Genomic DNA, 23,140 nt, shown 5'->3' with positions numbered 1-23,140 from the left:
AACGTGCCCATTCTGCCTACGCTAGAGAATGTCAATTTTACGTGTCTAAATATCATATGCCTGATCAATCAACTTTCAAGCCCATAACCAGGTCAGCAAACGTGCCCATTCTTTTAGAAACAAAATTCAAGTCCTTTACACGAAAAACCCACCTACACTAGAGAATGTGTCAATTTTGCGTGTCTAAATATCATCATATGCCTGACCTATCAACTTTTGAGCCCATAACCGGGCGCCAGCAAACGTGCCCATTCTTTCAGAAACAAAACACGAGTCCAGATTAAGGTTCATATTCCCCTCCGATTCCAAAAGCGATAAAAAAACAAAATAAAAAATACACGAATAAACCACACAGGCACAGGCATCTCGGTTCAATCAATTTGTGTAAAGTATGCACATATTCTTATCCAGTAAGGATTGATCTTAACAGTTCGCATCCAGCATTCAGGTGGATAATCGAATTTCAGACTATAATAACTGCCTCTGTTTTGCATAACTCATCTCAAACTAGTGCTGAAATGGAAAACCAAATGCAGTCCAGTTGCAAACAAGACGAGCTACTTTAGAGAACCCGAAAGAAAAACAAAAAAAATTCAAAATCTTATTCCTTATCCTTTGTGTTTCCTTACCAAAAATTAAAATGGAAGAAAAAGGGGAGAGGGCGCCTGTGACCGGATCCTAAGGAGCACAGGAGAACCCCAAGGTATAAAAGAGAAAAGGAGCAAACAATTGCCGGCCTACTAACCACTTGCCTTCTGAGGGATTAGAGTTACAGGATTAAGACCAGATATACCGAACCAGTGAGCATCTAGAAAATTCTATAGGCAAAAACAAGATCGGCAATTGAGCAGGGATCATAATAGCTTTTCTATAAAGACAACGGTGGCATAATACAAAGCAGATCATAGCAAGGATCCCGCAAGGAGATACCTGGAAAGAACTGTGGGGCATGATCTACCATTCTTACAATAACTTAACTTCATCCAACAGCTTCTCTCAGCCTTTTTCATGGATGTCTCTGGAGCTCTCTCCTACACGCATCAAGGTTACAATCAGCACAAAAACCACATAAGTGGGCGCACATTTATGCAATCATTCTTTCATACCAACACAAAAAATGACAATGTTTGATAATTCAAATTGAGAGGTTTCTTTGAAGTAGAAAGTGTTACTTTTAGCCCTGAATCAACTAAGCAGATGTCACCCCATCAAATTTAATTAGTAATACCGCTATACATAATTACATTGGCTGTACTTCATTAATGTATCTGATCTCTCCCCCTCCTCCTTTTTAAATGCCAAAAATCTTCCTAAATTGATCTCTGAGAAAACGACTCATACATGAAAACAGAAAAGATAGAAACAAAAACAAATGAAGCCCAACAAACAAGAATTTCAAACAAGACCATATACATACAGGCATATAAAACAACAAAGACTCGAATAACTACCTGAATGTGTCAACGTCTAATTCTAGGCTTGCAGCGAAACTCGGCTAAAAGTGCAATGTGATCTGATGACCACTCTGGAGAAGGAAGAGCTGTGTCTTTCCTTAAGCTTTCCTCATCCAAGAGCTCCAACAAGGACTCCACCGTTAAGGAGTCCGCTGCAACCACACGTTACCTTTTATGAATAATGTTCTAACAAAGTGAGGCATCAAAATGAACATATCAAACAAACTTATAATCCATAAACTTACCAGTGTAGAATATGTAATCTAGGGTACCAATGAAATCTCTAGTGCAATTTGTAAATAATGGCTCATTTGTGGTGGGATCCATTCTCCTTCTCTGCTGCTCCATCCCAAGACCAACCCCCAATCTTGCGAATGATGAATATGCACTAACCTGTGAGTTGGATTAGTAATTCAGATCAACACAAGCCGTATAACCCAAAAATATGCATATTCCACACTCCCAACAATAATAACAAAAAGATGATCAAGAAGCCAATACAACAGAAAGCACGTATTACCAGTGGCAGCTGATGTATCAGCTTGCTGAGAGGGCGCAGTATATTAAGAGGATCTACTTGTAAATCTGGATGCGATGGATCTACCTTTCCCATAGCCAGAAGTGTATGAGGAGCGCTGCAACAAAGTTCAGCAGTGGCTTAAGCAAACAATGTACCAGTAATAAATTCTAGAATCCAACTAAAGATCATCAGTAACAATCAACAGACCTTCCAGGAACTGAATTAAAATCCCCACACACCAGCATCGGGATATCTGCACTGGCAGCTATTTTTTCTAGTCCTTTTAAGAGAGTATGAACCTGGTCAGAAACACAAGAAAACAAACAATTGAATGCCATCTTAAAAATGATTGAACCAATACACTAATGTATATGGAAGAACAAAAAATACAAGTTACCTGCCAGAGTTTGACATCCTTCAGGTCTTGGTGGACATTTACATGTGTATTTGCCTGTACTCCATTCCATCAGAAAACGTGTTACAACATGCCTCGAAAGATGCCCGTGCATTGATATTGGGGCAGTTGAAAAGATAACAAATCCCAAAGAGTACAAACAAATTCAACATACAAGACCATTCAAATATTAAAAGTATAAAAAATATGTCATACCACACAAAGAAGTTGCCGTTTCCCAGGATTATCAGCTCCCTGATTGCTGAATTTTGCTTCCAGAACCACTATGAGCGCAACATTATCCTACAGACATATTGAGATCCAGGTATGAGCTTCTTAGATTAAGACCAATTCAAAAAGATCAGGTTCAACCCAAAATAATCCATAAATAACAAGCCCACCTTAACTAATCGATTTAAAGCACTTTTCTTCTGATTACTTGGAATCATGGCATCAGTCAAAGACTGAGCAGCCTTATTAAACTCAACCTGCATAAACACAAATTGCTTCACACTAAGAACCAAATAAAACATAAATACATATCCACTGTTATATATCGCACTTTCCTAACCTCATATTTTTTGACATGTGAAAATCTGTCTCTACGGAAAAATGTTGCGCAACCATCAATTGTTTGTGTGTTTCCATTGTAAACCTGAAGCCAGAGAAAGTAAAATAAAGGCCAGAAGAATTTAAAAAACCATGAGCATAATGCAAATGAAGTTCATTCAAGCCATAATATGTATAAAGGATGAGCTAAGAGACCTCATTTGTTTTTCTCTTGTATAGTGCTTGATAACCATGTTTGTCCAGCTCAGGGGCAAAAAATTCCTCGAAATGATCACTTTGAACCTGAAAGGGACAATGATCAGTTCAATTAACACAAAATGCATAGTTATTTCATAACTTACACTGAAATGAATAAGTTCTTTATGACATGTAGCATTCAATGCTTCCAAATATTTAGTTGACAGGTATACCTTCAAATATGGCTAGAAATTAAAGCAACATTTGTCATTGTTCTTTAAAATTGTCGCCACTTTCTTAAGTGTCATTTGCCAGTATTTCAAACCTTAATTATAACCTGATCTTCATGAATTCAATAAAAAATTTGGCTTGAGCATACCAAGACATTCTCGTAATGCTCTAATTATCAATATCATCGTGAGAGAACTAATAAAGTGTGAATGTGTACCTCCTGGAGACAAACAATATCTGCGCGATAACCAACAATTTCCCGCAGCAAATTTTGTCTGCGGTATGGCCAAGAAAGTGCCCATGAAGGGCAGTAACTGTATGATTCACTGGTGGCATACACATCAGACAAAATGTTGTATGAAAGCACAGTAAAAGTTCCAGAAGATGAAATACGGCCATCTGAATCTAAATGCCCCATCACGTCAACTCCATTGACAGGAACCAGACGGCGTGGACTTGGAGAGGGTGCTGGAATGACACGGGAAGTTAATATGGTATTGACATGTCCCACAGGTGCTTTTGATTCAGCATCAACCACAACACACTCAAACTTTAGAACATGCCCAATATCATCAGCTGTTGGTGTATATGTTTTAGAGCGGCCCACTTCAAACCATGTTTCACCACCACTCCTTTGTGTAACAGCTGCAGGATATAAAGGTGCTGAACCATTCGTCAAACTCGTGCTTGACACGGAACCAGATAAGCTAGTGTTAAGTACTCCAGATCCAGAGCTATTGAAGCGTCCAAACACCTCTTCTTCCTCATTTCCATTTTCATTTACAGCACTAGCAGCACGGTCATGCAAAACACGGTGATGCTGCCATGCATCCGAGAAGCACTTAGGTGAACAATGGTAACTTTTTGAAACAGGTATTTTGGCCTTAACACAACCTAGACACTGCAATGTGGCTTGCTCGGATGGATGTACACTACAGATAGCAACTTTTTTATCACTTTGTATACGATACCTGCAATCAAGATCAAGAATGGGCGAACATAAATCACAGAAGCCGGCATTATATACAATAAAATATTCAGTCCATCTTGAAGCTTCAACATCAATCAGCGTGCTGAATTCACTAGTCCCCTAACTTCCCTCACTCCACAGATGGAAGAGGTCAATTAAGTACTTAAGAAGGAAAAAAAATTTGTCAATTGATTAAGCATCCTCTAATTCGCTGCACTAAAAAGCACTCTTCCCCCCACCCCCCCCCCCCCCAACCCCCCCCCCCAAAAAAAAAAACCCACCCCAACCCAACCACCACCAACCAAAAAAATAAAACACACAAACATGCACTCAAGTGACATAGGTATGTGAAATCCGAGAACAAATACTAATTATCATCAATTTTAGTATAAGAAAGAAAGGGCGTCACAGAAAGATCTTGTAAATACATGCACTATCAGCTTATCAGGTGTAAATAATACCTAATATTGTCACTTAATGACGGACCTCAATTCATTAATTGCATGTCAATTGAAAACCGTACCAAAAATAAGATGCTGATCCAATCAACCACCATCATGTAAATTAATTAAGCAATCAATATTTTGTCATTGAATGATAGAATCTCATCATTAAGTGCATAACACAAAGCTTAAAGAAGTAGGTAACATTATTTATCCACACAATGACTGAAAAAAAAAAAAGTTAGTTTGTCCCTTGACACGTGACACAACTATAACACAAAACAGCACAACCCTTGAATAAGAATTTAGGTCAAATGGAAAACAAAACAAGGATTCCTTCGTAAAATAACCTATCACATTGGCCCACTGGAAAACTATCCCTTTTTCAACAAACTCAGAAGATTAATGTGCTTTGGACTTGAACACCAAAATGGTGATCAATATATGAGTCAAGATGTGGATTGAGATCTTGAACATATAAACCCCAATCTCAGCCCACATCTTAACTTGATCTTGATTGTGACTCAGCCCAAAACAGGTTAGTTTTTAATTTGTTTAAAAGGTTAGTTCTCAAATGGGACCTACAAAAACTGGCTATTATTGAAAAAAAAAACCCAGAAGGAAATACGGATAGATAACTAAAAGTCAGACAAAATTCCGTAGCCAGGTTTTCTCTCTTTCTTTTTTTGACAATAAAAGAACGGGAAAATTCAAATTCTGGTCTTAGGTGCAAGGCAAGCGTTATACCGGTGCAGGATATCTATAAGTGGAGCTATAAGCCCCAACCTAGCAACTAGTTTTCACCCCAAGCTCAGAAGCAGAATAAAAGGTTTAAATACTTTTATATTACATACCATTGGGCGGATATGTGCTCCGAACACGAGTATTAGCAACAAAAAAGGTAGTAATGCAACCTGGATTTCCAAACCGGTCTCAATAATTTGACATTTAGCAATGCTACATTTGTTGCAGCATTCATCACTCTCCTATTAATTATTGCTATAACAAACTATTCTAGACTTGTAAAGTCTAGCTCGTAACCCAATTTGGCCTGGTTGCAATGTTTCAATTGAGCTTTGAGTCAGGGACAAATAATTCACCTTTCATTTTAAGAAAATGATGTTATTGAGAACATTAAATTTTTCTAATTCTATTACGTAATTCAAGGAAATTAGTATAGTAACACTGCACCAGTTGACAAAAAACTACACAGAATTCAAATTTAAGAACAGAATTAAACAGTGGTGAATGTAGAACTACAAATACACAAACTGACCAAAGATGTTATGAAATTAAAACAAACACACCAAAAGATACATTACACGAACACATTACACTAAAATTCAACACACCTATAACCTTTTCCTTATAAACGAAAATAAAGCTACAATCTTTGAGAAAACCCATGTAACAACAATACCAACAAACCAACCCAGAAGCCCAAACAAAGCTCAAAGCCCCCACAATACCAGAAACTGAAAAGAACCCGAAAACCAAATTAAGCAAATAAGAAATGACAAAAACAAACTGAAATTGATTGGGGAAATTGTCACTTACCACTTGTACCTCAAGAAGTGGCCATCAAGAGGGGCCGACTCTGGCACATCGTCTGTCGTGACAGCGTTGTCCGGCCGGCGCAGGAGCACGTATGGCGTGAGCTCGCAGCCTACAATGGGAATGTCCGAAGGGAGGTGCACGCGTAGCACGCTCAGCATGCTTTGTTTTCGCTTCTCACTCTAGGCAGCAGAAAAATCTTGACAGCAACGTAATTCTATCCTACCCAATCGAGAGAATACACACGAACGACGGCGGCGGATACCAGGCGGATCCGCCATTTACTTGACCCGAATCCCCGCCAGCCTTGACGGACCCGAGAACCCAAAAACCCTAAAAGAAAAAATCAGTCGCCGAAATCGAGCGCCGCAGATCGAGAGGTTTGGATTGGGAAATTGTGGGGTTCCGGTGAGGGCGAAGAGGGAAAGAACGGTTCTTCTTCTTCCTCTGCGTTTGAGAAGTGATTGAAGTGGATCGATTGGCGGAGAGGGATCGAAGATTGTGGACAGAGATCGTTGGGCTTCTTGAGAAAGAAAGAGAGAAAGGGAGGGGATCGATAATTAGGGTTTTAAAGAGGAAGTGAAAGTAATCTTGTTTGGCTCCAACTCCATTTCCTGAATTGAGAGAGAGAGAGAGAGGAGAGGTGGCTCTGGCTCTGTTCTTTAATACCATACGCGTCTCTCTCTACGACTTCGGCTTTGGCTTTGGTTTCTCTCTCTCTAGTTTTTGTTTTTGTTTATTTATTTATTTTTAATTTTTTTAATTATTCATTTTTTGAGTGTGTGTGTTTTGTTGTAGCCTATTTTATCTGATAAGGAACAGAGGGCCGGTGGCAAGGGTAAAGAGAGGAGAGATATGTTTGTAGAATCGTAGGGGAATTGTGTATTGAGGATGTGTTATCCTCCTACGTGGTGTCTTTATTTATAGTAGTAAAAGTAGAGAAGAAATTCTTCATCCTAAGAAATACAAGTCCATATAGGAAAAAATAACTAGAATCAAATCAAATATAGGATTTACACAATCACACTTAAACTAGGAAAGCTCACAGCACTTCCCCTTGAGTGTGTAAATACTCAAGGTAGATTCAGCATCATGCAGAAGTTGAGGAAGTTGACTCGTCGGCACTGATTCTAAGGAACAACGCTTATTCTCAATAAGGTAGGGACTTGCATAAAGAAGTAAGTCTCACTAAAAAACCCTAAGGCTATGGCAAAAACCCGAGTAGGGACGAAATCCATAGTCTAAGGAAAAATGCGTGAGAAATGCAAAAGTCAAAAGAAACGTCTACGAGACGCCATCAGGCATATGACCAACCCAAGATGGGTGCCTCGTTAAAACCTAGTTAGGTAGCAAAAACCCAGTGGGAAAAATGCTCATAATTGTAGGGAAAAAGAGTACATTAAGATCAAGCGAGTATTATTCAAGATACTCCCCCTGAGTTTGATACAATTCCAAAGAGAAATACCAATGTTACAACTCAGAAAGTTTATGCATACCAATTCCTTGAACAAGCTTCTGAAACGTCGTCTTCGGTAGTGATTTTGTGAAGAGGTCGGCTAGATTGTCTTATGAACAAAATTGCATGACTTAATCTTCTGATGCTTTTGTTGTTGATGTGAAAAGAAGAACTTCGACGCAATGTGCTTAATGTTGTCTCCTTTGATGTAACCCTTCTTGAGCAGTTCGATGCATGCTGCATTGTCTTCAAATATCATCGTAAGGACATTTACAAGAGGGTAGAGATTGCAGGAGCTTCGAATATGGCCCACAACGGCTCTTAACCAAAAGCATTCCTGAGTTGCTTCATGTAAGGCGAGAATTTCAGCATGGTTATATGAAATGGCAACTAAGGTCTATTTAGTTGACCTCCAAGAGATTGTGGTGCCTTTAATGGTAAAGACATAACCCGTTTGAGAATGCGCCCTCTGCGGATCAGATAAGTATCATGCGTCAACATAACCAACAAAACGAGAATCGACTCGAGAAGTAAAGGGTGCAGCATCACTTAAGGATCCGTTAGGGATAGAACAAGCCCAAATTCGTAGTACTCTTAAGGTAATGGAAGATGTCTTTCACACTAGTCTAGTGTCTTTGTGTTTGTGCATTACTGTATCTTGCCAAAAGATTAACATCGAATAAGATGTCGGGTTTAGTGCATTGAGCTAAGTACAATAAAGCATCTATTGCACTTAGATAAGGAACTTTAAGCTCCAAAATCTCTTCATCATCCTCATTCGAACGGAAAGGATCTCGTTTTGCATCTAGCAATTGAACGACCATATGAGTACTCGAAGGCTTCACTTTACCCTCATTAAAGCGGCACAACACCTTCTGGGTGTAATTTGTTTGATGTACTAAGATTTCATCCGAACGGTGCTCCATCTCGAGACCAAGACAATATTGAGTTTTACCTAGATCTTTCATCTCAAATTCCGACTTCAGGTGTGCTGCAGTTCTCACAAGCTCTTCAGGAGTTCCAATAAGGTTCATATCATCAATATATACTGCAACTATCGCAAAACTGGAATGTGACTTCTTAATGAACACACAAGGGCATAGTTCGTTGTTCACATATCCCTGACTAGTCAAATACTCAATAAGACGGTTATACCACATTCTTCCGAATTACTTCAAACCGTAAAGTGAATGCCTTAGTCAAATTAAGAACGTGTTCCAAGGTTTGGAAATATTTGATCCAATCAATGTAAGTCCTTCAGGAACTTTCATATAGATTTTCGTATCAAGATCCCCATAGAGATACGCAGTTACTACGTCCATCAGCTGCATACTTAGTTTTTCGGAAACTACCAAACTGATAAGGTAGCGAAAAGTAATCACATCCATAACGAGTGAACAAGTTTCATCATAGTAGAGGCGTTATGAGAAGCCTTATGCAACAAGACGAGCTTTGTAACGCACAATTTCATTCTTCTCATTACGTTTCCAAATGAAAACCCATTTGTAGCCAACGGGTTTCATATGTGAAGGAGTAAGAGCTACAGGTCTACACACCTTCCGTTTCGCAAGCAAATCGAGTTCGACTTGGATTTCTTATTTCCAGTTTGACCAATCAGTTATACGTCGACATTCATCAATGAAACGAGATTCAATGTCATCGCTCAACATGATCTCAGTAGCTACTGCACATGCTAAGGCATCGTTAATGATCATCTCATTTCTAAACCACACATTAACTAAGCTAGCATGATAGACTGAAATCTCACGATTCTTGGGAGGAGGATTTGTCTCTTTAAGGACGTTTTTGCAATATAGAGTTTCTTCATGAGTTGGATCATTTTAAGCAAGCGACAGTTGGATTCACGGTAGGCTTTTTAGAAGCCTGTGTCGTGGGTTTCTTCTTTCGGGGGTATGAATCCTTTGAACCAAAAAGTCTGCCATGCTTTTGTGTAGGGGCAGATGACTGGCTAGCTACTAATGTACGTGGATCACCAAGATTGGGGTCCCGAGCCTCCAGGAGAGAAGTCATTCGTACATTTGGTACATCCATCTTTGTAGGCACATTCGCAGTTGGAATATGTGATCTTGTCACGCACGCTAAATCAGTGAAAGCATCTGACATGCTTTGAGCTATGCTCTAAAGATCTAATATGTGTTGCACTTCAGTTTCAGACTGATCGGTGCGGGGATCTAAATGAGACAAAGTGGGAGTCGTCCACGATAATTTTCATCGTTATTCAGGAATGTTGATGTCTTTATCTCCCCCTAACGATGGGAAGACTATCTCATAGAAAGATAATTCGCAAACGAGCGATAAACATATCGTTTATCAAAGGTTCTAAGTAACGAATAATCGAAGGAGAATCACATCCGACATAGATTCCCATTCTTAGTTGAAGCCCTATTTTTGTATGTAAAGGCGGCGAAATCGGCACATAGACCACACAACAAAAAACGTGCAGATGCGATATGTTGTGTTCGTATCCGGTAACTAATTGAATGACGTTATATGGTTGGGTCGCAACTGGCCTCAGGCAGATCAACATAGCTGTGTGTAATATTGCATGACCCTAAGTAATGATCAGGAGCTTGGTACGTATGACCAACGATCGAGCAATCATTTGTAAGCACTTAATGAATGCCTCTGCCAGGCCTTCTAGGTGTGAACATGGGGGTACTAGATGTTCAACTTTAACCCCAACTGACATGCAATAGTCATCAAAAGTTTTAGATGTGAATTCTCCAGCACTATCCAATCGAATAGATTTGATCAGACAATCAGGGTGGTGAGCCCTGAGCTTGATAATCTGAGCCAACATTTTGGAGAATGCAGCGTTCCTTATGGACAACAAGCACACGTGTGACCAACATGTGGAAGCGTCAACCAAAGTCATAAAATATCTAAATGGTTCGCATGGGGGGTGAATTAATCCACAAATGTCCCATTGAATCCATTGTAGAAAAATGGGAGGATTCGAACGAATCTTGTCATAAGAATGCTTAGTAATAAGCTTTCCTATATAACATGTTTGACATGCGATTCCTTGAATCAAACCTAAACTTCGCGTTAGTGGATGCTCGTGTGATGAGTTGAGGATACGGCGCATCGTTATTCATCCAGGATGTCCCAAATGATCATGCCAAAGTGTAATTTTGTGCACAATCCTAGAGGTAGGGCTGACCACATAGTGGCATTCTATGGGCGTATGGTCGTAGTATATAGACCACTCGGGATACGCTTCATCTTCTCTAGAATACGTTTTTTGCCATATTCGTAGGAAGTTATGCACATAAATTCAACTCCATTTTCTACATGGGTTTTAGTGTGGTAATTGTTATCTCTAATGTCCTTAAAGCTCAACAACGTTATTCAGGAACGTGGAGAACAAAGAACCTCATCAATAGTCAAGATTGTACCATTGGACAGCATTATACGTGTCTTACTGTATCCTTCGATCAGGTTGGATGGGCCTGAGAGGGTTGTCAGATGTGCATTTTTGGGTACGAAGTTAGTGAAATAGATACGTTCAAGCAAAACGGTGTGCGTGGTTACACTATCTGCTAGACAACTAACTTCCCCACTAGTCATACCTAGAATAAAAAATTAATTTGAATCGGTCACAAGCATAAAAGTTCTAAAAACAAATATCCATTCAAAATAATTTCAAGTATTCAAGGATGGAAATTAATTAAAAACTTAATATCCAAAAAACAAATCACCAACAAATAATCTAAACATAAAGGAAAATTGTTCAAAATTTAACCAAAAAACAAGGGGGGTTCGACCACTATTGTGGAATTCAGCCCCATGGTTTTATTTCAACTAAAAAATAAGTCTATGTCTAAGCCAAAGCAACCCATAGTGCTCGTCGATCCTCCTCAACAAGATATTCAGTTTGCAAGGCGTCGTGGATATGTCTTCGGATGAAGATCATAGCGGTGGCTTTCTTAGCTTCGCTAACAGGGTTGTCCGTCTCATCTTCAATGGCGGGACGCAAATTCTTTGCAATGAGGTGAAGCTTCACATCTTGGACCCACTTGAGGTACTTCCTTCTAGAGACCTCCAAAGTGGTGAAGTCAAGTTTGTACAAATTCAACATGTTCCTATCGCAAAATAAAGGACAAGATGTGATTAGTGCAATGGAGAAAAATAATCAATCCATTCACATAGGAGTAGAACATTCATGTTCTAATAGACATGTATTGGTTAATATTCTCATGAAAAAAACTTTGGGTTTTCTTGGGTGATGTATTTAATGAAAACTTCAGGTTTTCAACCAAGGCATGTTTATAGAAACTTCAGGTTTCAAAATAATTATGGACTTCAAGTTCATACGTTCCTGCAGACAAACGTAAATATATACATAGAAATATGTAAGAAAATATGCAAATAGAACTTCATGTCTATAATTATAATTAAATTAATTATTTGGACTTCGGGCCAAATTTAAAGTGTGGGTGAAAAAATATAAAACTCATTGGTCCTAAAAATAATTAGGCAATTAAACTCGGGTCCAAAAACTTGGACTAAAGCCCACGGGTGGGATGAGTAATTTTGGTCCGTGTGGCCCAGGCCCAAAAATTAGGCTAGGGTGTTTCGAGTGGGTTGTAGGCTCATGGGGAGAGGGGAACAAAATGGGCCGTAGCAGGCGGGCCTAATTTTTTTTATTTTCACATGGGCCGCCTCAGGCGAGCCCAAAAAAAAAAAAAAAAAATCTTTTTCTTCTTTTTTTTTTCTTTGTTTGCGGGCCAAAGGAAACAATTGGGCCGAGGGAGCTCTAAATCCCAACGGGCTAGAGCAGAGTGCCGTCAGTGGGTCAAGCCCAACGGCTTAGGGTCAGGCCAGGAGCTGATGTCTTTGGCTGCGGCTCGACGCGACTCAGCCCGCAGGTTGCATGCCTGGGCAAGGTTAGGGTTCCGAAGAACCTTAGCCGCAACGATTTGTTTCCCTTTTTGTTATATTTTTTTTCTTTCATTTCAATTCATGTACAATTCAATTCAAAGCATATTCAATTCAATAGTTTTTAATATATGTACATATATTTGATGCAATTCATGGCAAATATCAAATTCACATAATTCAACAATTATGAATATAATGCATACACAATTGTTTGTAGAATCTAAAATTCGAAAAACGTAAAGTTGGATCATGCATTATGGTGAATGGTCATGCTATCAGGGCTACAAAAATATCGAGATAAAAACCGTTGTTTTGAAAGAACCTAATTGTGTGATGATATGGATGAGCTGGTTTGATGCAGAAAAATCTTCAACGTCAGATTCCTAAGTGCAGCGGTAGGAGAGTGTTGTAGCCTATTTTATCTAACAAGGAAGAGAGGGCCGGTGGCAAGGGTAGAGAGAGAGAGAGAGAGAGAGAGAGAGAGAGAGAGGAGAGATGTGTTTGTAGAATCGTATGGCAATTGTGTATTGAGGATGTGTTATCCCCCTTACGTAGTGCCTTTATTTATAATAGTAAAATGAGAGAATAAATCCTTCATCCCCAAGGAATACAAGTCCACATAGGAAAGAATAACTAGAATCAAATCTAATCTAGAATTTACACAATCAACACTTAAACTAGGAAAGTTGACAACATGTTTATGTTTGTTTGGTGTATTTGCCCCTTTGGTCTTCGGTTTTTGGATTTGGTTTCTACAAGTTTCCAACTTGAAATTGAAATAGAAATTGAAGCAGAACACATATTTCCTCACCACTTTAAATTAAATGGATTTATGTGGCTGATATTAGTTTATCGTTTATTTGTTTATCTGATTTTGTTGAATATTCAATCATGTTGTGAATTGACATATTAATTTTTTTTATTCGAGAATTCTTAATTTATCTCATTAGTAATGAATATTTTGAATGGAAGTGTTTAGTTAAAAAAGAGACAAGCATAAGCACAAAAAACCTTATTGACTGGTGCGAACCTTACTAATCAACCATTCAAAATTGGTCACGCATATTTTGTTCTGTTTCACTAATGATTCTTGATATATTAAAGTTAAAATCTCCCAACTTTTTTACGTTGTCTCAAATTGGTCTCAAACATTTTAAACATTTAAAACAAGTGCCTAACCTATTGAAAATGTCATATCCGTTAAGCTCAAATTAAATTCCTGTTAGTTAAAAGGTCATGGAAGCATGGCTTTCACCAACTAATGGTCACCACTACCACCCTAATCAAGCTATCACCTCCAAACCCAACTCACAACACTAACTCCACCTACATCTCAAGCCGCCAACACCGAGAATAAGGTCATGGAGGTTGTTGAAATAGTGTGGACTACCATGATCCGGCCACCACCATATCCAATGCACACAAAGAAGAATTGAAAGTTTTACGAGCCGATAATCGGCAAATGACGGTCTTCGAGCAGCTTTCTGTCTTAGATGTAGTTGATGAACTTGTTCATCCAGTTTTTCCCTTGTGTTGTTTGTGGCGACTATGTCTGGTTCGGGCTCGTGAATGTTTGGGGCAACGAGGTACTTGAACAAGATTGTTCGTTGAAGCACATAGTCGACTGTAGATGAAATGTTTGCTATTGTGTTAACGTGACAGTTCTTATTCCTAGGGATTTGATGGATCTCTTACTTGTCAAATCATTCAAGGAGTGCCTTAGCCTTAGATAGGTAGAGTCCCACCATATGATGATGAGCTGCATAGTCTCCCTTGACTTGGTTAACTATCAGCATTGAGTCAGAGTCATAATGGACTGATAGTTGATAGGAGCGTATTTATGCGACTTTGTTATCTTATTTCTTTGCATTTACTTAGTTAATTTCCATTTATTATAGTAATTTAAGTTATTTTAGTATTATTGTAGGTCCAGTTGGTAAAAATGATAATAAATAGTCAAATGGAGTAACTTGGATTAGTTTTGGACTTGGATTGGATAGCATGTGTGGATAGCATATGGGCTAGATGTTTTTGGTGTTTTAAAGGTGTTAAACATGTGCTAAAATCTGGAGAAATTAAAGTTGAGGCTTGAAAGGCAAGAAATTACACAAGAAAGAGGAATCCTAGTTGGAGAGAAGTTTAGTGGCATGTTTTTGAGCTCAAATAAAGTTGTTACTTGTTTTGAAGTCCAAATAAAGAATCCAAGCTCCCACCGCAATCGCAGTTCCTCCGACCTCCACCATGTCATCACCTCCACCTTCCCTTACCTCACCTTCCACCTAGCTCTACCACTTCGACTCCAACCTCGTCCGCACAAATGTGGATCTCATATTTGCCATGTTATCACTTAACGGTTTACTTAACAAATTTTCTAACGGATGTATGAAATTGAAATAAAATGAAAGTAAATGTATAAAATTGAAATGTTTTAAAGATGTTGTAAGAAATTGAAATTGAAATTGACTTCAAACCTGAGGGGTAAAATATAATTTACCCAACTTACTAACTCAGGGGAAAAATGATCCCTTTAAAAGGGGGCAATATTTGAAACTTCCCAAAGTACTCTTTCCAGAGGGCCAGATACCCAAATTCGATCATCCAATCGCCAACGTCCCCCGAAAACAGAGTCCAGCCTCCAGAAACCTCCTCATCTCATTTACATTTATCTGTGCACTCTAGTGCAGATTCGGAAGGACACTTCACTAAGGTTCGATCATGGTACCCTCCAAATTATACCAACCACAAACCCTAATTCCAAATTCCTAATTTCCAATTTCCCAATCTCTCTCTCACTAACAGTGCAAGAACCATGTCTCACTTCGGTAGGTCTGGCCCTCCGGACATCACCGACACCTACTCTCTCCACGTCCTCAACATCACCTTCCGTAAGCGCTCTCTCTCTCTTTCTCTGTTTTTAATTTGTTTTTGGCTGGTTTGAAGGTGGTAGTTTGTAGATTGATTGCAATTGTTATGAACAGGTACGAGCGCTGATGATCTGTTTCCGCTTTTCGATAAGTATGGCAAGGTTGTTGACATCTTCATCCCCAGAGACCGGAGGTTTGTCTCGATAAAGATGCTCTTTTTTTTTTTATCTTTTTTAATGCTTATTGGTCTGTTTCGTTCCTGAGAAATTGAATATCTTTGATTTGTTTGAAAACAATGTCTATGTACTTAGAAAAATCATGTGAGAAAATCGGTATTACGACAAGTTATGAATGTTTTGTTTGTGGTTGTACCTAAACATTCAAATTATTGTTATTTGTGCAATCTCTTATTTAATCATTATTTTTCTTATTTTTATGAATGCTGAGAAGATATGGGAATTCGACGCTTATGATCACCTGTTTACGGTGTTTGGGGGAGCAATAGATTCTCTTGAAGCGGAGTACTAGTTAACTGTAGGAACTGCACATTTGAATTTATGTCCTTCCCTCCTTAATTTTTTTTTTTTTTTTTGTTTGTTTATGGTTAACAAATATTGTTTTGTTTTCGATGACTGAATTTTGGACGTTTATTTCCCTCCTCTGGTTTAGGACTGGGGAGTCAAGGGGGTTTGCTTTTGTTCGATACAAATACGCAGATGAGGCTCAGAAAGCAGTTGAAAGGCTTGATGGTATTTAAATTTTCTGATTTTATAATTACTATTACTGTTAATAATTGTGTTTCTGCTACCTTTTTTTAATTGTCACTGCTTATTAAGTGTCTTGACAATTCTAAATACTTATGCAGGGAGAGTTGTTGATGGCCGGGAGATAACTGTTCAGTTTGCTAAGTATGGGCCAAATGCAGAGAGGATGTAAGTTTTTCAGTTTTTAATGTTTCTTATAGTGAATTCTTTAGGCTGAAGTTTATTTTTGGTACTTTTTGTTCCTCGAGGGAATTATGAACTTGTAGTAGGTCTTCCCATATGCTTGTAATACTATCTCTTAAAAAAAATTCTTAACTACTGCATATGTGGCTCTTAAATTGCAGTAAATCCTTATTCAGGTTTATTCATCGACTGTTTTGTTAAATTGGTGTATTCGTAATGTATTGTTACTAATGCTACCCTATTGTTTTCTTTGGTACCAATACTTGTCACATAGATTGCAGTATCTGTTTTCAATCCTATACTCTTGTTTATGTTATAAATTACATATGCACTGGATCGATCTCTTTTTATTGTGCAACAGTGCAGACTAAACTGAAAACCCTTGTTTTGGTTAGAAGGGGTTCTGGTTGTTGAACCAAATCTTGTTTGTTAGGCTCAAAGGGTTTCTGTTGTGGAATAATGCAAGGATCCCGCAAATATGGCTTTGGTTTTACGCCTCAAATTCCTTTGAGCCAAAACTTAAGGGTTCTGGTCTGCAAATTTTCTTAGTGTGTTATTAATAACACTTGTTATTTTAGCTGCATTGATAATGAAATTGAACATTGAAAATCTAATTTTTGTTTGTTGTGCGGCTTCCATTTACTTTCTTTTTGCTTTCACCTTTATTTCAGTCATAAAGGAAGGATTTCTGAAGCTCTACCAAAATCAAGGTACAGGTCAAGAAGTCGCAGTCCTCGGAGAAGGTTAGCCCTCCTTTTGGTCTTTCTTTTTGATGGATATTTTTCTGTCATATGATTTCAAGAATCCTGATCTCAATTTGCTAGATTGTGCCTAGATTTTGACAGATACTCCAGTTTCTTTCTTAAGCTTTTGATAGTATTCAAGTGAATGCCTGATACTTACTACTTAAAATCTCCCAGGTACCGAGATGACTACAGAGACCGTGATTACAGGAGGAGAAGTCGCAATAGGAGTTGGGATAGGTATGACCGTGACAGATACCATGGGAGGGACAGAGACTACCGTCGACGAAGCAGGAGCCGTAGTGCCAGTCCTGATTACTACAGGATCAGGGGAAGGGGGTGCTATGATGAAAGGCGGAGTCCGAGTCCATATAGGAGTCGGAGTCGGAGTCGTACTCGGAGTCCATATCGGTCTATTGATAGGTTTTAATTCAAGCTAATTATCCTTTTTTGTTATGTTTATAGTTGTATGCTAGTTCCTCCTTTTGGTTATCTTTAATGTATACTAATCTGCACTGCAGTGCCTCCCCTGCTCGGCGTAGCCCTAGTCCACGTAAGAGCCCTTCCCCACTAAGCAGGAGCCGCAGTGCCAGCTCTGATAGACGTAGTCTTGATGGACAATCCCCAACCTCTCGAAGTGTTTCACCACGCCATCGTCCTGCTGATTCTTGAAGCCCATCCCCCCGAAATTTAGATTTTGATGTGAGTTGATGTCTACAGTTTTGATTGCTTCTGGAATGATTACTTTCTCTTGCATGGGCAGAAGAGTATTGGTTTGGTAACTTTTGACTGTATTTTACAGGATTGATATTGTTGTATGGAAACTATCATGGAAGCACCCTGAGTTGTGTACTTTTTGCAGCTCTGCTGATATCGGGGATCCTTGATCATCATGCTTGTTTCTTTTGGATCTTTTACGTGCTAGTTCTGGTAGGACGGGTTTTCTTTAGTACTCTAACATATAAATGCTGCACCTTGTGCATTTCTTTATTTAGCTGGGATCATCTGGCAACTTGTGGACATTATAGTTTGTAGATTGGTAATATTTAATTTACAGAGGATATTCTTTTGTAATTTTCGTATTGTATTTTCTTTCATTTTTGTTTCGGTGTGAACTATGGTCTGTGGTCTTAAGTTGTCTAGTTCTGTTTATAGGAAGACTGATTCATCATGAACTATTTCTTGGATTTTATAGTTCTGTTCGTGAAAAGAGTGATTGAGGCCAAGATAAGAGGATGTTGATTCGCAGCCGTTGATGCTGTTTCTAGTTTGTAGATGGATGGTCGTGGTTGTGATGGTGGTCTTAAAGTATGATTGTTTTTCGCAGTGAGCTGGTTGCAGGGCCAGTAGCTTAAGCTGATTTTCTCCATACGTGATATATGTTGGTAAGAAATATGGCTTGGCTATTTGTTTCTGAAGTGTTATGTAATTAGGATTTCTATGTTTGACCTAATAGTCGGTTAAAGGGGTTTTAGCTGCTGTGGCGGTCGTAACTGGGTCTTTACCTGTAGCTGATGCTGCATGTGATTTGGACGGACATGTTGTTCCTTATGAACCTGAATGGGTTTGTAGTTGCTGTGATGGTAGAAATTGAACTGGTGTTTCCCTGCTGCCTGATAATGCACATGAGTTGGACCTGTGATTTAGTAACCAGGCTGCGGATACCCATTATGAACTGTGGATACTAACTCTGAAACCTTGTATGTTGGGCCCCACTTTGCAGTCACAGTAATGAGACACGGTAAACAAGTTTGTGGTTAATTTCTTTAGGCTATGTTTGGATGAGGGATTTTCAAGTCCTAAGGGATTGATGCCAAGTTAGTAAGGGATGGATTACAAATTATTAGGTAATAAAAGGGATTAGAATGGCACACATGAGCATTACGAAGGCATGTAAAAGAGTTTTATAAATGATTCCTTCCTAGTAGGGATTTGCAAACCCCTCTCACATGCCTTTTTAATGTTCATGTGGTGCATTTCTAATCCCTTTTATCGAGCATTTTGTAATCCTTTCCTTATTAACTTGACCTCAATCCCTTTGGGCTTGGGAAATTTCTCAATCCCGTAGGGTACTTTAGACTACTATATCTAGTCCCAACCTGTTTTCAATTGTATAACCTATGCTGCTGGATTTATATAGATCTTGTATCACATGTTGGTGGCTCTAGCTGTGAAATGGTAGCTGTATTATGTTGTATCAGAATCTTGTGTGGGTTCGTGAACAACTGAAGTTGTAGCGAATAACCACCTGCTGCGCTGTTGCTGCCATTTTATGATGGGGTCCGGTAGGCTATGACCAGTTGGGGCCCTGAGAATGGCCGCTTGGCTATCTATCTGGCATGTCCTGATTGCCGAAAGATTTACTTTGTTTTCTGTTATGCCTGATTGATAAATGGCTGTGCATAGTTGCTGGTCCTAGTTCCAGAAGCTCGTTTCTTAATCAGTCTTTTAACATTTACGACATAATAATTGCATTTAACGATTATGGGGTTGATCTGGGGAAGATCACTTGGTCTTCTTACATATAATGTTCTTTTGCCAATCTTATGCGCCTATTGTTCCACGTATATTGTAGGTTGCTGCGAATCTTTCGTAAGACTGGTATCAGATATCCTGTTGTGCTTTTGACAGTGAGAACATGTAAGGCCCTTGTTTTTGCTTACGTTGTAGACTCTTATATTTTCATGCTGTATTCTTGTGTTGTGTTCTAGTATTGATGAGTGAGAACTTTAGAATGTAGGGGAATGCTGCATCGCTAAATCATTGTTTTAGTGATGGACCAGACATGTATTCTTGTGCTTGACTAGACGTTTTCAATTTCGAGTTCTGATTTTCTCGTTCACCGCTCATTTGAACCTTCCATGTACCCTCCGGTCCCTCCCTCCGTTTTCTTGTCCCATATTTTACCGAATTCACCTTCTTTGCAACGTCTGCGCGTACTTCTGTTGAAAAAAAAATGTGTTTGGGTCAGACAGACTCAAATCAAGTGAATATCCGTATGTTTTTTTTTTGTTGGAACTGTTGTTATTACTTCAAAAATCTCACTTTACATTTTGCACAAATGTATTTTCCTTTCTAATTATATAAAGTTCGAATTGTTGGAGTGTCAATAACAATTTTCTATTTTTTTTCCTGAATAAACGATATTATCTATATTATGGAAGAAGGCGGTGGTTTAAATTCGCCTTTAGCGAAAATCGGATGTAAGATTTTTTATTTTACAAGTAAAGAGGATTACCAAGAGATTGTAGTACAAAGTTGTGGAAGTTCACATTATTTCGTCCACGAGTTTCATCCGTTTTAAGAGCCCAGGAGATTGTTTTGATAGGCTATCAGGTATCCTTTAGAAAAGGCTCTGTTAACGCTCGAACTATTGTATGGACCAAAGGCGTATTCATTCGTACTCGTTCGGGATGGTACTGACCTGATATATACATGCGTTTGGTTGGAAAAGTTGAGGGATGAAAGTGAGTTTAACTGGGCGAGTTGAGTAGCTTAGAGAGGTCAACTAAGAGCCATACAGGTAAACACTGAAGATAATTTCCACATTCGCACAAAATTGTACTTGGAAACATAACATATATCATAAGCAGTCTCAAATGCGGCACATCAAAGTCGCTCAAAAATTTGTAAAACGAAACTACGGAAACATTTGAGTTGACCAAAGCAAACGGAAATTAAACCTAGTACCCTCCTTTAAGATCATTGACGACATCATAAGGAATGGGAGTAACGGTTTCCATGACGGCACCTTCCACCCTGAAACCAGGCTTGGGTCCCTTTGGCTGCCTCTTGGTGCTAATGACCTCACCCCTTGCCTTAGCCTCGGCCTTCAGCTGATCATTCTTTATCTTCCTCAAACGGAATTCTTCGGTGCACCTTGACGGCTGCACATGCTCCACACGCACATGGATCCTCTTCCTGATGATTCTGTTTCCGACCTGATATCATATAGAAGCATACTGTTTAAAATCTCTGGTGACCAAATCCAAAGTAAAGTATGCAACAATCACTAAAAAGCATGACAATGGCAGTACAGGACTCCAATACATACAGAACACGACCATAAATTTAAGACAATGATCAACATTGCAATACTCAAACCAGAACTCCGTATGGACCTACACGAACTATTAACCTACTCTCAATAAAAATTCATCCTAAATCCACGAGCTTATATCGTAGTTCACACATGAAAGGTGGTAACTAAAACCAATCACTAATTGAGCAAATATTTCAAACATTATAGAACACACACAATGACTTACATAAATAGATCTTATTTAAAGCGGCAGAGTGTTTGGTAAACATTTTTGAAAAAGTGCTTTTGAAAAAAAAAAAAAACAGTATTTTAGTGTCTGATAAACTTCTGTGTAAAACAGATGTGGAAAAAAGCTAAAACTAAATGTTTACCAAACATTAAAAAACTACCAGTTTTTATGATAGCCACTTTTTTCAGAATCACCTCAGTACCAAACTAAGGTTTAGTGGGATAAAGCTTTGTTGTCGTTGTTGTTGATGTGTGATACCCAACTTTACATACAGCATAAAATACAAATCAACAGTAGATTTAGTAGCATTAAACGAAGCCCTAAAACATCCCTGGAAACATATAAATCTAAGCTACAATTTCCATATAACAACAAAAACCCCGGCAACAACGCAGTTCTATTATACCCTGATTCCATTTAGATACCATCAAGTCCAAATCAGACCTAAAGTGAGGAAATTTCAACAAAAACCAACAAATCCAGACCAACATTTCCACACAAGCATATCATCTAACACCTTGCAGACAATCCAAACTCCAAATGAATACACACGAAAACAAAAATGGAAATTAACCTGCTTGTTGATCTCGACACCGATGGCGCGCTTGGTGACGTTCCAGACGCGTCCGGTACGGCCATGGTAGAACTTGTGGGGCATACCCTTGTGGACGGCGCCGTTAACCTTGACATCGACATGGTCGCCGATCCTGTAGGTCTTGAGGTAGGTGGAGAGCGGGATGTACCCCTTCTTCCTGAAGGCCCTCGAGAACAGATCACGAGTCCGGGAACGGAGACCGTGTCCAGCAGGCATTTTTCTGAGGGTTCTGTGACTCTAGGGTTTGGGGTTTCTTCTCTGAGAGTGGTTGCCTAAAGCCCTGCGACTCTGTTATCTTGCTTTTATAGTAGGTCTGGTGAGGCGGGTAGGGTTTTCAGGGTTTGTTGTTGAGATGTGGGCTGGGCTTATTGTGTCAACAAACATTGGATTTTATTATTGTTAAGATGGCCCATGTTTAATGGGCTACAATTTGGCCTGTTTTAATTTTACAAGGTTTTAATTCTAAACCCTGGCCCAAGATTTATTCAAATGATAAGAATGTGTTCCTATTAATGCATTGGAACGTTTATTTATTTGGAATCGAGAAATCTTGAATCAAAATGACAACTTTTATGTATGAATTAAATAATCCTTGGTTGCCGACAAAAAAAAAAGAGGAGTTTTAACGAAACATTCCCGGAACCGTTCACTTTTAACGAAAAACAACATTTTTACCTTTCCTGGTACTATTTACTTTTCATTAGATTTTTTTTTTCTTTCATTCATTTAGCTCGTAATGAATAACTGACTACGTTCAAGGTATATCGAAGATAGAGGCGAATCATGTTTCATGTTGAGGGAATTAGATAGGAAGGAACTTATCCCTTCTAAACCTGTCATACTGGAATGAGGACAGTCGGGAGGGAGAATTGGCAAATAGTTTTCTTAATGAGAATTCAATTTCTACCCTTTAGTTGGACATAATTTTTGTTCAACTTGGTTATCCTTTTGAGTTCAATTCTATCTACCAAAAAACATAAGTGTGTAGTACAAGGAGTTTTTTTTGGTTGTCGTGTGATATAAGAGTTTAACCTTAACAAAACCTT

General features: G+C 38.8%; 3 protein-coding genes across 17 annotated transcripts; 1 reads left to right on the top strand and 2 right to left on the bottom strand.

The window, feature by feature from the left end:
• Positions 1 to 581: 581 nt before the first annotated feature.
• On the bottom strand, positions 582 to 6,804 carry LOC125470812 (carbon catabolite repressor protein 4 homolog 1-like). The gene is made up of 12 exons (XM_048570464.1): positions 6,317 to 6,804; positions 3,564 to 4,317; positions 3,134 to 3,220; positions 2,940 to 3,023; positions 2,770 to 2,856; positions 2,585 to 2,671; positions 2,372 to 2,425; positions 2,182 to 2,273; positions 1,975 to 2,089; positions 1,700 to 1,847; positions 1,452 to 1,606; positions 582 to 1,031 (listed from the first exon to the last, which is right to left on the bottom strand). Exons 1-11 carry the CDS (start codon positions 6,472 to 6,474, stop codon positions 1,461 to 1,463), a joined length of 1,812 nt encoding a protein of 603 aa, XP_048426421.1. The 5' UTR covers positions 6,475 to 6,804; the 3' UTR covers positions 582 to 1,031; positions 1,452 to 1,460.
• Positions 6,805 to 15,232: 8,428 nt separating this feature from the next.
• LOC125470870 (serine/arginine-rich splicing factor SC35-like) lies at positions 15,233 to 20,075 on the top strand. Of its 15 annotated transcripts, XR_007253245.1 has the most exons (11): positions 15,233 to 15,559; positions 15,653 to 15,731; positions 16,208 to 16,287; positions 16,404 to 16,470; positions 17,157 to 17,228; positions 17,406 to 17,651; positions 17,750 to 17,930; positions 18,031 to 18,158; positions 18,424 to 18,969; positions 19,804 to 19,868; positions 19,962 to 20,075. XR_007253245.1 is itself a non-coding variant. In XM_048570606.1 (8 exons), exons 1-7 carry the CDS (start codon positions 15,484 to 15,486, stop codon positions 17,898 to 17,900), a joined length of 771 nt encoding a protein of 256 aa, XP_048426563.1. In that variant the 5' UTR covers positions 15,233 to 15,483; the 3' UTR covers positions 17,901 to 17,930; positions 18,031 to 18,343. The 15 variants fall into 15 exon arrangements, 1 of the variants encoding a protein (XP_048426563.1); XR_007253248.1 differs by having other exon boundaries at positions 18,556 to 18,613; positions 18,740 to 20,075; XR_007253247.1 differs by having other exon boundaries at positions 18,556 to 18,613; positions 18,695 to 20,075.
• Positions 20,076 to 20,752: 677 nt separating this feature from the next.
• On the bottom strand, positions 20,753 to 22,338 carry LOC125470801 (60S ribosomal protein L21-1). The gene is made up of 2 exons (XM_048570439.1): positions 22,074 to 22,338; positions 20,753 to 21,169 (listed from the first exon to the last, which is right to left on the bottom strand). Exons 1-2 carry the CDS (start codon positions 22,308 to 22,310, stop codon positions 20,912 to 20,914), a joined length of 495 nt encoding a protein of 164 aa, XP_048426396.1. The 5' UTR covers positions 22,311 to 22,338; the 3' UTR covers positions 20,753 to 20,911.
• Between the last annotated feature and the right edge of the window lie 802 nt (positions 22,339 to 23,140).

This window comes from the organism of the source record quoted next, unplaced genomic scaffold (genome assembly GCF_019419815.1).
Source record: "Pyrus x bretschneideri cultivar Hongxiangsu unplaced genomic scaffold, Pyrus_bretschneideri_v1 Contig53, whole genome shotgun sequence".
NCBI classification, from domain to species: domain Eukaryota; kingdom Viridiplantae; phylum Streptophyta; class Magnoliopsida; order Rosales; family Rosaceae; genus Pyrus; species Pyrus x bretschneideri.
The sequence above is the reverse complement of the archived record's forward strand: the minus strand, read 5'-3'. Positions and strand labels throughout refer to the sequence as shown.